General features: G+C 41.9%; 1 protein-coding gene across 1 annotated transcript in view; it reads left to right on the top strand.

The window, feature by feature from the left end:
* The window catches only part of tnr (tenascin R (restrictin, janusin)), a 155653-nt gene that overhangs the window by 82786 nt on the left and 54760 nt on the right, over window positions 1-18107 (top strand). Inside the window, exons 4-12 of the mRNA XM_062405176.1 lie at window positions 580-700; window positions 1977-2187; window positions 2297-2397; window positions 4366-4528; window positions 6031-6507; window positions 11069-11188; window positions 11297-11440; window positions 13361-13476; window positions 16727-16877. Of these exons, the coding sequence (XP_062261160.1) occupies window positions 617-700; window positions 1977-2187; window positions 2297-2397; window positions 4366-4528; window positions 6031-6507; window positions 11069-11188; window positions 11297-11440; window positions 13361-13476; window positions 16727-16877 (1567 nt within the window). The 5' untranslated portion in view covers window positions 580-616. The remainder of the gene's footprint in view (window positions 1-579; window positions 701-1976; window positions 2188-2296; window positions 2398-4365; window positions 4529-6030; window positions 6508-11068; window positions 11189-11296; window positions 11441-13360; window positions 13477-16726; window positions 16878-18107) is intronic.

The following is an 18107-nucleotide window of genomic DNA, read 5'->3' as shown; positions in this document are numbered from 1 at the left end:
AAAAAAAAAAATGAAATAAATCTAAACAGCTGCTTTAAAAGCTCTGCCAGCGGCTGTCTGGTCCGACATGTGAGAGTCTGCTTGAAGCGTCCACGTCACTTTTTTCCTCTGTGCAGCTTTTTATTTCAGTGTGTGCCTGGTCTCACTTCCCCCTCTCAATGGAGAAGGGATTACAGCGGAATCACTCAAACCACGTCTCTGCTGAAATCCATCTATCAACTCTCTCCCTGAGCTACTCTTCTATATTCCTCCCGAGTGGAAAGATCAAATATTTGGTATTGCGCAGTGAAATAAATTCAAAGGTTCTAAGTCAGCTCCATAATCCATAATCGGATCAGAGGAATTTATTTACCGTTTACAGAGGATAAGCTGACTTCTCACACGTGCCCCATAGACACACATGCACGTATGTTCCCGTGTTGGCACGCTAACAACTACCCTGGTACGGCCACAGTATGTATTCAGAAAACACATTTTCATGCAACACAGGCACCACTACGGTTTTCATTTAACTCTTAACGCCTCTCTCTCTCTTTCTCTTCTTCTTCCACCTTTCTGCTATTTCTCCCTCCTCCACAGGTGTGAGTGGAAAGGAGTGGTGGGGTTTCCTCGCAGCATGCCACTTTCACAGCAGCACCGTGGGGCCACAGCGCCCGTAACCAGCTGGATCCTGGTTTTGGCTCTGTCTCTTGCTCTACAGGTAAAATGAGTTCACACAAAATGGCCCTGTCCATTTTTTCCCCCTCTCAGTGAGTGCAGCTGCCCAGGGCCTTTTTCATATTCATTATTTATTTGCAATTTACCATTTTTGGCAGCCGCGTTAATCACTTGACTCTGGGCACAAATCCACTCCAATTCTGTCCTGGCTGGTTAGAGTATCAAAGAGGAGTGATGTCTCAGACTACCTGCTTGCTTTCTGTGTGTTTGTCCCTCTACTATTGTCCCTGAAACTAGATCACTTGCCGCCACCGCCCCTCAGTATGTTTACAATGATAATTAGTAATAGAAACAACATGTTCTTTATTTCAGACAGCAGCTTCTCAATTTAAATAACGGCATCAATTATTCACATTGCATTTCCAGCTGAATCATTTTGAGATTCTTGTATGGAAATTATTGAGTGTGCTCTTCCAGAATTTATTTGTATGTAACTTGCATGTAATTACATGTTTATCCAGAAGATCACCTCCATTGGCAGTGGCTATAGTGTAATGTTATGGGGCAAATGTGATATACCATAAAATATGCACTAAAAGTCCTATTTTCCACCAATAACAGGCTCAAAGGCTTTGTTATTCTGGATCTTTGCTAAGAGTCTGGCAACATTACACATGTATCACTCAACAAAAGTCTCACTCTCCACCGTGCAGCGGCATGATGTCCATCCTCTGCTGTTTGCCCCTTCCTATCTGTTCTTGAAATTGTAGGAGCTCTCTTTCCGTATACTCCACTTCATACAAGCAGGGGCGGCCATCGTAGTACAATGTTTCTATGTGGGAAATGGTTATAGCACACGGTCTGTTTCATGCAGGTAGTGCAAGAAATCAACATAAAGGAGCTGTCTTTATCAGATTTCTAAAAAAACTACACAATTTTATGTTAATCATTTCATTTCATATACAGAATCAACCTCTAGCTGCTGAGTTGTTCCACTGGTGTATAAACTTGTCCGCCTGTGGCATTATTTTTTGCTATTGAAATATCAGAATGTTTATTTCATATTAGAAATTGTCTGAACTCTCTCCCCAGCCACAGAGAAAATACCATCTCACTGAATTGATGGGGAAGTCCTTTGAAAATGACCCACATTTTTATCGTGAAAATTGTGATGTCAGCTCTGCAGCCAGTGAGAGAATCCTTCATAGACTTTATATTAGTGTCATCTTGTTTTGTGTCCCCTGGGCTCTTTTCTCAGTCTTCACTCCATCACTCTGTGAACTCTGGTCTTTGTTTCATATTTCTCTCTCTCTCTCCAGGGGGCCATTCACGCTGCTCCATCAGGAGACAACAAGCTGGTTCGTACCACCAGAGTGAAGAGACAGACCCCCGGTGGGGATCAGCCCCCTTCCTCCACCAACCAGACACTGCTGGAGCAACCAGTGGTCTTTAACCATGTATACAACATAAATGTTCCCTTAGAGTCTCTGTGCTCTGTCGACCTGGACGCCTCAGCACCACCTGTCCCCAGTGATGGTGAGGTCCCCTGAGTCATTGAGTGTTTTCTGATTTAAAGTCCCTGTAGCTATGTCATCTGCTGTCCGTCAAGTTTTCACCACACATTCTCCTCATTTTAAAGATTCACGTGCTGAGCTGGGGTCCAGACCTCCAGTTGAGGGTCCGATGGATCCAGGTGGACCAACAGAATATATGGAGCAGACCCTGGATGCTGACAGCCAGGTAGATGTTTATTTTTTTTAAACTGAGAACAAATTCATGGGGATGAGTAGTTGCAGTTGTTTTGACTCTTGAAACAGGAGCACATCTTTTTTCTGCTCAGCGATGTAAATCACTCCAGATAAATAGGGGACAGGCCGATCGTCGCTGCCGCCGACAGCCGGCTGCCAGCGTCAAATAACTGCAGCGAGCCACCAGGACCTGAAATAGAAAAGTGTGTGGAGATGCATCACACAGAAAGTGGACCATTTTGTTGTGCGCCAGTTTCACGGACACAGGAGAACATAACTGTCCAACTAGAGCTGAGTGTGTAAATGACATGCTCAATGTTAAACACCTCTAAAAGCTTTACGCCTGTGAGAGGCAAGAGGTAGTTGGCTACTTTGAATGTAAACAATATTTACTACAATAATACGCTTCATTTGTGTCACACTTTTCCACTGTGATAAAAACAGCAATAAAATGCAGAGAAATTCAAACCGAGGTAAAAGCTTGAGGGGTGAAAGCCTGAGAGTGGTTAAATGAGTCTCATGTGGCACGGACACATTTCTGAAGGACATTTCATCACACATAGTTATATACATTTAGATCATTGTGATGACCATAGTTATTTAAAGTGATAGTTCACCCAAAAATTTAGATTCACTCATCTACTCACCTCTAAACTCAATTTCAAAACTTTTTTCTAGCCTAAAAGTCCTCTGTGATCCACACGTGAGCGGCTCCAGGGGAGGTTCACAGCAGACATCATGTAAATTACCTTATTTCGAGTGGACATTTTAATTTCGGGACTTACTGACACTTGGATGAGACCACAGGAGCAGTATAGAGGCATTTCATGTTTTTATTCTGTAGTTGGTTTACGTTTGAAGAAGTGGTCACCATTTACCTCAATTGGATCTGATTTGGCTGCAACGCTGTTGAAACCTGAAACTCCAAGTGTTTTGTGGACTCAAACACTTCACCCACCTACTCTCCTTTAAAGTCAGCCCCTCTGGACTTAAAAGATGCCTGTAAAAAAAACGCGTTGATAAATCCTTCAACAAGCAGTCAAATTGATTCCAAGAGCAATCAAAGATCAAAACACATGAAGCAAATTGTCAAACCACTCCAGTCCACTTCTCCGTTGCAGGTTCATATCGTCAGCATGTTGCAAACAGTCATATTGTTGCCACAGTTTGATTAAGTGCACCACTCCAGTTGCACCAGTTGATGCCACCTTTTGAGTCGATAAGGCTTCAGTGTAGTGTTTAAACTGGTGGTTTGTGTTTCCTGGCAGTTAGAGAAGCTGGCTTGTGAACCAGACTGGGTCCCAGATAGAGAGGTTTTAGTTTTTTCTGATATTTCTTCTTCCCAAAATTAACTTAGATAGTGCTTTGCCAGTTCAATCGACATAATCGTCAGACCCAAGTTCACAATATTTTCAAAATAACAGCTCTGTGATTCACCTCAATATAGAGCTTTCAATAATAAAATGAACATTTACTGGGTGAGGAAACATCTTAATAATAAGTAATTCTTTAAATGCTGCTGCCAAGATGGAGATCAGCACCCGTGACACCCATGAATGCCTGTGTCTGTCTAATATGGTGAAATACAAATTATAAAATGTATCCAAATAATCTCAATTGTCGACCTCTCTAGAAGGTTATCCGAGGATGTAGAAGAAGACATGTTCAACTTGGTCAGCAGGCTGCATGTTAACACTGCTCCACCCCCACTGAGCCCAAAAGGCCTTTGGCCTGTTCTTTCAAATTTGATCAATATTGAATATATAGCGATTTTAAATCAAACCAAATTCAAGACTTGACCTCCCTTGTCCCTGAAATATAAACATACCAAAGTGTGAATCCAATAAGATGAGCAGTTCTAGAGAAACGCATTCCACCGAGATTTGTAGAATAAGTTGAGAAGACGCCCACATATACTTATGCTCACTTGTTCTCCAAACTGTCCTCTTAACTTGTTCAGGTCACGTTTACTCACCGCATCAACATCCCCAAAGCTGCATGTGGCTGCACAGCGACAACCATGATCCAGCAGCTCGCCACCAGGGTGGAGATGCTAGAGAGAGAAGTTTCCATGCTCCGCGCTCAGTGTGGGTCCGGATGCTGTGGGGAGAGCTCAGCCATGGGTGAGTTATGTTAAGAAGAAGAAAACATTTATATTCTTTGAAGGTGTAGATTTATGTTAATACTGTACAGAATAGAGTAGTAGTAGCACTCGTTAGAGCACATTCCCCCGCAAAGGCCCAGATGTCCCCTTAAATTAATCAACAGGATTTCCTTGTTGAAATGGCTAAGATTTAATATACAAATACATAACTTAGCATAATGAGTAGTACAGAAATCTTAATTCTAGGTCTTAAAAAGTCTTTAATATGTTAAAATATAGCATAGGAAGCCCTTGATCATGTTGTTGTTCATTTAATGCTACTTTCATCATGCTCTAAAAATCTCATTATATAACTTTTTCAAGATAAATATTTTAAAATAGTTGTTTTCTCAGCAATACAAATATTAGCACGCTGTATTAAAACTACAAGCAAGACCAACATGGATCTGACTTCAGTGATAACACTCTGATATTCCCTCATATCTGTTAGACTCGACATTGGTCTTAAATTTAGATTTCTACGATCTTTTAAAAAGTAGAATATTTTTGACTGCTGCAGAAACCATGAGCAAGCCGCACCACATTGCAAATGCATGTAGAGTTTTTTCTTTTTCAAGATCCACGCATTTTGTCTATTCTTGCAATATTAAAGAAAGTTATACATTTTTTTTTTTAGAATGAGCCTCTTTGTCCAGATCCAGATCACGAAACTTTAATTGACTATTTGTAGGCTCATGTCCCATCCATCCATTTAGTTTCATAGAAATCCATTTAGTAGTTTTTGTGTCATCCTGCTGTCAACCAAACAAACAGCCTGGTTAAAAATATCTTTTGTGCAGGTAAAAATATGGTATCTGGCTTTTGGAGGCAGAGAAAGGTAGTCTGCTGACAGAACTCAAAACAGGCTCTCTCATATATGTAGTGAGAGAAAAAACAAGGTAATATACGTGAAGATTGCAGGAGAAAAATGTGTTAACATGCTGCAGGGCGTCTTCTTTGTGCTGTTGCACAGTCTCAAGCTCTATAAGGTGCAGAGGAACCATCTGAAATTTTTGTTCACTATTCAGAAGATGTTGACATTGTATTATGAGAGGACTGGGATGGATAGAGTTATAGGCTCTAATGTGGTTAAAGGACCTGCTCATTTGACACCATCACCCCATTCAAATAAGTTCTGAAAACGCTCCGTCTCTGCGGTGAGATTATGATTATGCGCAGCAGTCACAATCTGAATCCGAATGAGGCTGAAATGCTCAGCTGTGGAGGACGGTGGCAGGGTGGAAATGAGACAGGTTTTCATTGATGTCTTGAGACTGTGTCTAAAATCCAGGGTGGTAGACAGGAAGCAGATAAGAAATGTGTTATAATTAAATTCTTGAAGTTTAGATTAATCAGAATTCATTATTATTGTCTTCTTGAAAAGGAAGAAAATGTAATGTAACCCAATAGGGTGTAATATTCCTTTGAGGTCGATCGTGTTGGGGATTATTTGTGTGTTTAAAATATGTGCTTTTCTCCCAGGTCGATTGGACTTTGTCCCTGGCTGCGGTGGCCATGGCAGCTTCAGCTTCGACTTATGTGGCTGCATCTGCGAGGAAGGTTGGAGCGGCAAAAACTGCTCCGAGCCGCGCTGCCAGGACGACTGCTCCGGCCAGGGCGTGTGCATCGAAGGGGAGTGCGTGTGCGATCAGGACTTTGGAGGCGAAAACTGCTCCGAGCCGCGGTGCCCCTCGGACTGCTCGGGCCGCGGGTTGTGCATCGACGGGGAGTGCGTGTGCGAGGAGTCCTTCACCGGCGAGGATTGCATGGTCGGGAGGTGTCTCAACGACTGCTCGGACCAGGGGCTCTGCAGCAACGGGACGTGCCAGTGCCGGCCCGGGTACGTGGGCGAGGACTGCTCGCTGGTGTACTGCGCCAACAACTGCAGTAAGAAGGGAGTCTGCAAGGAGGGCTTCTGCGTCTGCCAGGACGGCTTCGCTGGGGACGACTGTAACTCCGGTAGGCGACTTCTTTCTCTTCTTCACATCAGTTTAATCCTCTGACTGTTGTCAAGCACAAAATGTAGTTTGTCCGACATTTGCTGTTCAGGTCCCTGGAGGAGAAACTCTGGGCAAAGAAACTGTCCTCCCTGAACACTCGCTGTCAGTCTGAGAACAACCAAGTAACTCAGAGCAGCCATCCGGTCTAAACAGATTTCACAATGACACAGTGTGACCCTCGAAGAGTTTAGGCAGAATTCTGGAGAGAACAGGTCTCTTTAAAAATAAGACCCGCAGCATTCGATGAAGTGGGTTATCTGGTCATGAATGGTAAATAATGTTACTTGAATGTACTATTCAGATTACAGTACAGAATAATCTCCTTTACTTCCAGTGAGGGAAAACCTCTACATAAAGTGAAAAAAAAATGTTAAACACCAACAAACAGTTTCCCCTCTGAGCTGCTCTTATTAAATCTTGCCTTGGATGTTCTCACATTGTTAGATGTCCCAGATTTGACGCTTGGACTGGATTTTCCTAGATTTACGATCTGAAGGTGTGGTGCAGCATCTTTGTCTCAACACCATCTGTCGAATACATACAATTATAGCTCTAACACCACTCAGCTAATGAATTAGGTTTAGTCATACAATGTCTATGACCACCACAAGTATCTAAGGCCCGAAGAGACATCGTAATATTATCTGACCAACAGCCCCAAAACTCCGGATATCATTTTCACAATAAGTCAGTAAATGTTTGCCCTTTCTTTGCATTTACTTACTGATTTAATTGACTTATCTATTCAGCACCAATTAAATCATAAAGCAGAACTAATTAAATCAAAGTTACTTGTTAGTACAAGTGCTGTCAAATTCAGTGGTAGTACAGGTTTTGCTACTTTCATGGAGCGTTGGATAAGAATAAGGAAGCCTGGTCCCCACGTTGCTCCAGCTTGAGCACTCTGACAATGGCTGCAGGTTCGGTTCCGACCCAGTCCTTTTTGCTGTGTGTCTTCTGTGTTTTATGGGCGGCTGTGGCTGAGGAGGTAGAGAAAACCTTGTCTGTTTTTCAAATGCAGGTGTGGGCCTTGCCGGACAGCAGAAGCTGTAACTGCCTTCATTTGTCAAAAGACACACTCGTGCAGGTATAGAGAAGTGTCATATTAGCCGCTGCAGCTGAGGCAGCTTGTGAGCCCACGCTCGCCTTTGTTCGGCTGCAGCTCTTCACGCCCAAATATCAGATCCTTCTCTTCCATTTTAAAGCAGCTGTCAACAAGGAGACAAATGAGCACAGACAGAGGAGCGTGTGAAAGAAAGACAGGGACCGCAAATCATATTACCAAGGCTGATTCCTCAGTGCTGGCCCCCGATTTAATATCCACACCAAGTGAGGGAGTGTGGATGGCTTATTTCTTAGCAATTAGAGGCCAAATAGCCAATACTTGTAGGGGGCAGTTTGCTGAATACAAAATGAAGCAGTTCAGATTCCAGAGTCCTGTAGGGTGACTGACTTCAGTGTTTTATGTTAAAGAAAATGGAATGCTATTTGCTGAAATCATGGCGACCTATAGAGGAAAATTATTTGCATGGACGGAGAAAGTATTTTTTGTGCATGAAAATATACCGCACTCTAGTGGCATTTAATCTTGACAGCAGAGGGATTCCACGATCACCTCCAGGAGTGCTGATGTCACATCGGGCAAATATCAGCGGCTTTCTCCCTTTGTTGACATCCTCCCGACTGCAGCCGTTGGTGACAACTGACATTTACATTTGTCTGTGGACGTCAGCGTCGTGACGCAGCTCTGAAAGGCCGAGTCGATTGCCATTTTTTATTGCCTTACTCTGCTGCGTGGCATCAATCAAGTTTATCTGAACAATGCGGCTTTTTATTTACAGCAAATCACACAGAGGAAAAGCCGTTTTGAAGCCTTACTGTAATAAATATAGACAAATAATGAAGTTGCTTTGTTTTCATCAATTGTGCCATTAGAGGATTACACAACTACAAAACATGCATCATGCATCGAGAAACCAAATAGAAGTTGTGACGATAGATCTTTGCAAAAGGCTACTTCACTTTGCAAAGAAAAGTGTTTTAATTTAGAGCGATAGTAAAATTTGAGTCGGGTTTAGCAAATTAACTACAGCAACGCCATTACACAAAGTAACCTGGAGGTAAGTTGGTCTTCTAATGATGCACCGACCTCTGTTGTCAGCTGGCGTTTTGCTGTCAAGGTTTTGGCTGAGTAGATTTTTGCTGCGTCTGCCTATGATGGCACACTGATGAAACCTAATGAGACTTTAAGACTCCCGGCAAGATTCTCGAACAACCTTCAGCGAGTCAGACGAATACAAGAATACAAAGACCTTGAGCAGCAGGAATTAGTTTGCAAGTTATATCAGCAGTGCATGTGCGTCGATGAAGGGGTTACGCCCAGGAAACAGGTGAGGAGCAAAATGCAGAAGACTTAGAAAGACGGTGGGATCCAAAAACACAAAAGGCATAGGAAAAATACTGTGAATGAAGATGAACCTTCACTAACAAACCCTGGAACTTTCTGGAGAAACTGATTTACTGGCAACAATTCCAGGAGGATTTTGGGTAATGTAGTATTTGTCCTTGACATCTCGAATAAAACATGTTTTCTCTTAAAACACAGTTGGTCTCAGAGACTCGTGGCTTCTCCAGGAGCATATTGCATCATTCACAATCTCATGGCTTTTGGTATGTCTACCTATCTATCTGGTTTGAAGATTTTTACCCAAGTGGAGAAGCTTGTTGATGCCAACTTCGTCCTTACTGAAAGTAAAGAGGTCACACGAGAAACTGGGGACTGGGAAAGTTTCCCAGCCACAAAGGTCAGGGACTCTCTTGATATTCTGCAATCGAGTGGTGTTGATAGGATGTTATGTTGTTCCTCTCTCCTGGGCCACGATTTTAATTGAGTAAACAAGTATTTGCATTCAGATTAACTGGTCGTTGGTGACCTTTCACATAGCAACAAACAGTGGGATTATGAAACAAGTTTTTGCTGTATCTGGAGTGCAAAGTCACAGACTTCAGCTTCAACGGTCTCGACTCGCTTTTCAGAGTAACCTTTTCCAGAGGGCTCAATTGAGTCTGCCCTTCGCTCTCTATCCAAGTTAATGTCTTTACTTTCAAGAAGCTCGTCTCCTCAGCCTCCTGCATGACCTCATTCAGTCACTCCTCTCCAACCCCGCGGATTATTGCTCCTTCTTTTCACTCGTTATTTACTTCACATACTTGACGAGGCCGAGTCCAGTCTATGAAATAAAGCCGAGTGAATGCTGCAGGAGTTGTCCCCAGTGCAGGTTCACTGTTTTGAAAGCAGTCAGCTATGCAGCCATCTGTCGAGTGTGTGAGGAAGTAGCTGAAACGGCTACTTAAGTGTCCAAATGTTCCCCGGGGAGTCCTCTGTGCTATGCTGTGTAGTCCTGTATCACAGGATGTATGTAGAGATGATGATAGGGTGGGAGGTCGTTTATCACATCATCACACTTTCTGTTCTTATACCTTTCTATCTCTCTCTCTCTCTCTCTCTCTCTCTCTCTCTCTCTCTCTCTCTCTCTCTCTCTCTCTCTCTCCTCTCTCTCTCTCTCTTTTCTCTCTCTTTGAACCAGCTTTCTGCATCAGTTGTTTGTTCTCCTCATCTCGACTATCTCTCTCTTCTCTCCTATTCTCGTCTGTCCTTTGTGCATCCATCTCGTCATTTCTTCAGCTGAAAACCGTTTGCACCTTCTGTCTCCTCCTCGCCTCCTTTATGTCCTTTACCTGTCTGCTCCTCCTCTTCCTCCTCATTGTTTTTGGCAGAGGAAGCTGTAAACACTTGTTTATCCCTCTGAATTTACATTCCACACCAGCTCTCAGGTTTACGACTTGACATTGTCCTCTTCCGCCTGAGAGAGTGACAGTGCTTCTCCCGGCTCTTGTTAACACTCACGAATCATGTTACCACAAGCACTGGCTCTTTTACTGGCAGGAATGCACATTCATAATGCAGTCTGACATACATATATATATACATATATCGCTAAAAATGCAGATTGCAGAGAGTGAGGTGTGTTTATCTTTAAGGGAACAGGCACAGGATCTGGTAAAAGCCTGAAGGACCATATCAGAGGTTTTGTATTTCTAATCTTACTTTATTTTTAAACCTTTGCACTGCTCTCAGTCATGTCCTAAAGCATGAGACTATGTTTGAGCTTTGGCAGGAGATTTGCAGAGTTTCCTATTTCAGAATGAAATGAGATTTTGAGTTGATGCTCCAAATTTAAAATATAAAGCCCGATGACTAAAACGCATCCACATTTATGAGTCATGGGTTGCCAGTGTATTTTTGAAAGAGTGTTTTAGTTTTACTCCCGTGGGCCTTCATCCTGGATCAGTTTGTATTGATGGATAGACTGGATCTGATTGGACTCTGCCCTATCTGGCACGCCAAAACACTGTTTGACAAATGGGGTACATTTGCTGATACAAAAACACAAGCACACAATGGCAATGATAATAATACATATGTAAACCCAGATTGTTTTTATTTTTCATTTCAACAGTGGCACCTGTCATGAACTTGATGGTCCGGGGGGCGACTGATCGCACTATCGACCTGGAGTGGGAGGGCTCGGTCGTACTCACAGATTTCCTGGTGACTTACACACCAAGCAGTCCTGGAGGTAAGTACAGAGCAACATTGAAGTAAAAATACACATATATGTATATGCATATTTAGGATGCATTCCTGTCTCTGTGCATCTGTTTACCTGTCTCTCTCTCTCTCTCAGGTGTGCAACTAGAGTTAAGGATCCCAGGCAACACCACCACCTGTACTATCTCAGGCCTGGAGGCAGGCATAGAGTACAACATCAACGTGTTCTCCGTGATAAACAACAGCATCAGTGTCCCTGACAGCATTTCTGTTTGGACATGTAAGTGCAGTCCTTAACTTGACAAAATGCTTCCACAGAGGCGTAAATATATTCCACTGCAGTTACGTCTGGTCCGTAACAAACTAGAGAGGCACATTTAAATTCACTAGATTTGTGACCTATTCTCTGAGAAATCAATGAAAATGTTGAAGAATGCCCCATCTCACAATGTTGAAGAAAGAAAAAGAAAATCCTGAATCAACCTCCCGGTCGATTTTCCCATAATACTGTCTTGTACTCTATTGCTCATGTATTCATACAAGCAAACAGTCATTCATTGGGCTGCATCACCCCCCCCCCCCCGTTAAATCATCCCAAAGATGCTTTTCAGTGTCAACAGAGTGAAAGCAGCACCTGCTCCTCTTTGCAGCTGGTTGTGATTCCTGCCTCGAACATCTGCTTTGTTTCCAATTCCCACTCACGCACATATTTATGACTTTCGTCTGACACACTATGATTTACAACAACTTGCCTTGGTGGAGTTCACACCAGGTCAACCGACTGGACACTGGAAGTGGTTTGAAAGGAACCAAGAATTATTTGTAGAAATGCAGGTGATAAAAATGCACATGGATTGAAAAATGGATCACTAAAAATTGATGTATAGTGAAAAGTGTAGTGAAGATGTATCAATACACACGTGCTGCCTCTGTGCATTCTTATTTACTCTACATTTACATTTTCAAAGAATCATCACTGTTGTCTCATCAGTCGAGCAGCAACTTGATTGATTGATTAACAATCTTTAATCAATCTTAATTTTCCGAAATGAATTTTATCCTATTAAAACAAACAACTTTTTTTTCCTGGAACAACCAGCCAGTCACTTGAGGAGCTGGGCATCAAGCCGCTGAGATGAAGATGTCCTCAAATCTCTCGGAAAATGCTGAATCAAAAACGGGCATTAAATAGATAATCGGACCAGATATTCAACATTTAAATCCTTCCTTTCCTTCCTAATAAACATTTTGAAGTGTGATAATTAAAGTCCAATGATGCTGCTGGTCATCAGTTCAATGAGTGGGTGTTTAAATTGTAAGCACCAATTCAGATAAAATGAACAGCTTTCATGTTGTAAATGATGAGTGATGCATATAAGACAGGTTCTCTTTCCATTAGATCGGCTTTAAATGAATCACAGCACTTGTTCATTTATCTCTACGGTTTTATGTCCATTTCTACTGCTCCATTTGTCCATTCACACACATTTTCATCACCCCCATTTTCAATTAAGTTACTACCAGCCCACGAATATGCTATAGTCAATTTTCATTGGCAACAGAGCCTGTATTGCCTCACATATAGCTGGCAGATACACAGCTGATACAATTTGATAGCTCTGTCTCCGCTGCTATTCCCCCCCTTACACAGATAACTGAATTTAATTCCAGTGATAGAAATTGGCGTAGTGAAAGGCAATTTAAGGCATTTAAACCCTATGCAACCATTTATCAGTGATGATATGAATTGTTGGGTCGACTTTGCAAAACTTCATTATAAAATGTTGTATTTGATCATCCGGGGTGATTCATAGGGACCCATCTGTCTGTGGAAAAAGTAATTTGGGCAATTTGCAATATCAAAGTCGGAGTTATGGAATCAGTGGTGCATGCCGGCCGGCTTTAGAAAGTATTATGCATATCTGAGCTAAAAAAAGTTTTCTTGTTTTAAATATGTTTTTAAACAAAATTACATTTTAATTTATAAAAGTTTAAACAAATCCTGTAGAGTCAGTGCACGAGAGAAGCATCCCTCATGATCAAAATCAAGAAAATTAACAAAGACGTGAGAACAGATCACATACAGGGATTAAAAAGCGAAACGTCCAGAGTCAGACACGGCTAGCATTAGATTGAGTAGTGATTCATGGGCTGTGTGGGCGGTTGAAGAACAATAATTTGTCTCTGGCTTACTCTCCAGATCTCTCCAATCCGGACGGTTTAGTCTTCAAATCCATCACAGAGACGTCGGTGGAGGTCCACTGGCAACCCTTCTACTATTCCTTCGATGGATGGGAGATCAGCTTCATTCCCAAGGTAGAGAAAGCTGTGCGAGAACTCGGTGAATGTGTTCATCCTGTTGTAATACTACCTGCCGCCCCCCCCCCCCCCCCAACACACAAAACATTGGAGTTTCCATTTTACACAAAGTATTCTTCATGGCAGGGGCAGATCTAGTTGCCAGGAGGACCCCAGCTGAAATCGGATTTGGCCTCTGAACTGCCCCTGTCCTGTTAGTAGTCTTTAAGAAAAGTTTCTAACTAAAAATATTAACAATAAATAGGGAAATTTGTTAAGAATTTTTATTTTGTAACTTTTTTTAAAGTAATGTGCCGCAAAAAGAAGAAAAATAACTTGAAAGACTTTCCTGGTTTTTCTTGGGGCCCCGTACCAAATTAGACAAGCGGATTGTCTTAAGCTTATTGGCTATTAGATGGATGAGCCATTAAACCCCTTTCCAGAATAACCCTTTCGTAAAAAGCGTAGCGGAGCCAGGTTGAAAGGCAGAAAGAAAAAGGATTTTCTTTCCAATTCACTGCTGTAAACTCAGGTCGTCTCGGCACTCTAATCTCATGCCCTCTCAAAGTAATTGGTTTTCTCCTTTAAGGTGTTCTCAGGGGGAGATATCTTTTGGTCCGGCTAGGCTCCAAGCACTAAATCTGATGTGAAGACGTTTTTAATGTATTTATTTCAAGCCCTTGTAAGGAAAGATCGTTCTGGTTGAAAACAAGCTGCGGTCCTCCTAATTTCAATTAATTGCCTCCTTTTCTCCTCTACCAGTTCTTCCTCTATCCATCTTTCTTTCCCTCACCCTTTCCCTTTTATCTCTTATCTACCATCCACCACTTCTTGGTGGAGATGTCCAGCCCTCCTTCGCTCCACTCCCATTCTGTTTCCATCACCTCTCTCCTCCTCCTCCTCCTCCTCCTCCTCCTCCTCCTCTGTCTCCCCTTGCTTTTCCCCCTCCTCACTGTTGCCACGGGGGAAATCATATTATGAGTTGGCAGCCCTGCCACTTGTGGATCGCATCCAGCAATAGGGATTTTGAATTTTGACAATCTGCTAATGGAAGTAGGCATGAAAGCCTTGGCCTATGTGAACAAACACTGAACTCACTGCTCTGTTAGAAGCAACCGGAGACAGTGAAAGAAGGAGGGAGGGGGGGGGGACCCAAAGCTAACACCTTCAGTAGATATCTGACGTTAGATTGCAGCCATACAGCCAACGTTTTCAGCACCAGAACCAAAGTATCCTCCAATAGGTCATATAAATGGGATTCTTGTAATCAATAAATGGGAAAATCTGTGAAACAATAGGTAGATCAATGGAGAATACAGGGAAACCACTGTGTACATATATTACTGTATATATACATTTGAAGAATATGCTTTCAATCTAAGCCCTGCGCTCGTACTCCAGTCGCCTCTGCTCATGCTTTAATTTTGCTCTGCTTGTGCTCAAACTGTTTGCTCCCATTCAGATATTTTGTTGCTTGGACAGACTTCCTGTGCTCTCGGCAAGGAGTCTGTCAGAACTCCCCAGCCAGTAGAATGTCATGTATATTGTTGAGAAATTAAATTTAGAGTCCTGTACTGGTGTGCATGAACCACCAGGGAATGTCGAAGAAGTGCAGCTAACACACCCATAACGATGACAACGCAGCTTAATGTGAAATCAACAAGTCCTGTTCTTAAAGTGAAAGATCAAACTCTAAAATGAAGAAAGGGGAAACAAATAGATTAAATGTATTGCTCATTACTATTTAATTACCTTTAAAAAGTCAACAGTGATGTATTTTTCCACAAACAATGTCCCCCTCGCTCTGGATGATCCACGGACGGTTCTCTGCACAGTTAATGTGTTTTGTCCACTGGGAGACACTTTGATCTTCCCCATTACTCTCCAAACCCAAAAAGGAACAATGCCAGAAAATCTCTTACACATTTGCACACATAAACGATACACAGTTGTATGCTCATTATTTACTTAATTAATTCATATTTCTGTAAATACAAAGTAATTACAAAAAATGTGCTGCATTCCCTTTTTCCAGTGATTGAGAAATAAATCATAGCAATAACACATTTCCAATCATATATCATAAGAATTTTTCAGATCACCTCTCACCAGTTTTTGATACACATGGAAAAACTAAAATAACTTAATAAGTTACCAATAAATGCTGATTTATACCAGGTTTGAACATTCAGTTAAAAGGTTCTACATCCGCACTCAGGTACAATGTAATTAAAGTAAGACGATTTGTAATTGCTTATTTGAGGGAGCTTGTCAGTGGCGAGACTGATGAGTAATTATGAGCAAACCGACACAGGAGATGTGAGTAGGATGTACAGTCACGGTGATTCATTTTGTTATAATTTAGCATTACCTTCATTTAACCATATTGTTATTGAGATTGAACACCACTTGTTATCGGATCATTAGCGTTGTGTGTTGCTACCCAGCCTGGTAATTTAGTTGAGCTGATTAAACGGTACAACTCCAATCACAGATTGGAATCAGGGAAGTAGCAAGCTGCTATATATTCTCTTTTAATATGAGCCTTGGTAGCGCAGGCCCTTTGGGGACCTTGGAGCAGCAGTAGGTGGAACATCTGTCTGTCGGCAGGAAGTGCATGTGCAACACTGGCTCTCTGAGAACAGCTGGGAATAGCAGGGGCTCCGTGTGGATGAGTGACAGGTCTTTGGAAGTGTACAGAGTGCTGCCTCTGCAGAACAGACAAATAGCACTGTGGCGCACATAAGTCATTTTTGCCAAGTAACATGGATTGGAAGTTAATGTGCCAAAGCATCCAGAAGCTCACAAATTAGTTAATAGAAAGTACATCTCAGCATATCGTGAAGAAAATGTACTGCATGGAATTCAATCCACTTGGTACTATAATATTTAAATGGTAGATGTCAATATTTAAAAGGGTTGGTAAGTTTTTTTTTTAAAACACTTTTTATTTTGTTTATTGAAAATCCTCATAATTTATTTCGGTTTAAATGACGTTACTGTCTGTCACTAACAAATCGGCCTTTGACGAGAGGGGCGATGGGGATGGGTGGGATGAATCAGTTAAATTTTTTCGAAGTTTACCTGCTCCTGATAACTTCAGGACTCAGGATTACCAGCCCCATCTTAATGGTGAGGATGTTTTTATTTTATCTGCCAGATCTTTTTCTCCACTGAGAGGAATGTGCCCAACAGTAGTTAACACTTACTTAAAATATGCAAACAACGTGTCCTCTCATCACATGGCCTCTGTCTGTCTGGTTCCCAGGACAATGATGGAGGGATGACGGCACAGCTGCCAAGCACCATCACTTCCTTCGTGCAGACTGGTTTGAGACCGGGGGAGGAGTATACCGTCAACTTGGTGGCGCTCCGAGATCAGGGCCGAAGTCAGCCAGTCACCGCCACCATCTCAACATGTACGTATGAATTCAAATCAGCTGATCATGAAATGACCAACATAAATCTGGAGGATTTGATGTCATAATTCCATCCTGCGTACTCATTGTCAAATACAATGTTTTGAGGAAAACAATATCTCATATCTATGAAAGTTCCAGACATCGAATGTTGCATGCTGTTCCTCTGTGACTGCCCTCAGTCTACTAAAAGTAGATATAGATAAAGAAGCTTTCATTTTGATTATAGATAATTCAGAAATGTGTATTGAAATTTTGCAACAAATTTGTCCCAAAAAAGAAAAGACTAACCCATTTTTTATGATAGTACTTCCTGTAAAATTATGTATTTTATATACAAGTTTCCTTTTGGGTAGGCGTGAAGTCGCATTATAGCACATGAGCAAAATGAGGGTCCGTTGACTAAATGTTACCTTAAAGATTCAAAAGAAAAACTAAATTTTCCACCAGCTTTTTACTAGGAGTCATTGGGTCCCAATTACACACATTTTCATTCAAATTTAGAGCAATTATTCTTTGTCTGTTGTTATTCCCACTGGTCTGAAGTGGGGCTGGTTCAGTTGCAGAAGTATGATGTCAGACTCAGTCATTTTTGTTTTTCGAATAATCAGTCGATTACGCTCTAGGTGACATTTACAAGCTTGTTTTGTTTTGTCCCAACAACAGAACCAAACACAGTGTTCAATTTCCAATGATTATAAAATAGAGAGCAAACAAGACATGGAGCTGGAAACCTGTTTGGCTTGATAATCAATTTACATGAGTAATTGATTAGAACTGTTGGGGATCAGGATTTGACTCCCACACCTCGATAGCAAAAAAAACTGGCGGTGAGTGTCACCTTGACATATCTGTCACTCTGCCACCATTGATGTCCCTGATGTAAACCTCACGGCGGTATCGGCCCCACTGCTCACCCGGCTGACACAGGTCAGACAGATGTAATAGATCCAATTCAAACTCTTGATGTCCGCAGTCAAAACACCATCAATTTCCTGTCAAGTCTTCGTTCATTTCGGGGTGGTTGTAATTAAGTATGGATTAATAATTCATGGCACGCCCTCATACATTTTTCATGGCGGTCCGCTGCAGGTCACCTTATTGGATAAAGAAAGAGAAAAAGACAAATTTGAAGTTACTCAATTATTTAGAACAAAGATTTATCCTTCCCCCGGGGACGGAGGAAGAGTGTGATGAAGAGTCGCAGATAAAACCGGAGGGAGAGGACAG

This window comes from Platichthys flesus, chromosome 14 (genome assembly GCF_949316205.1).
Source record: "Platichthys flesus chromosome 14, fPlaFle2.1, whole genome shotgun sequence".
Lineage (NCBI taxonomy): Eukaryota > Metazoa > Chordata > Actinopteri > Pleuronectiformes > Pleuronectidae > Platichthys > Platichthys flesus.
Note: the sequence above shows the minus strand (reverse complement) of the source record. Positions and strands in the feature narration are given on the sequence as shown.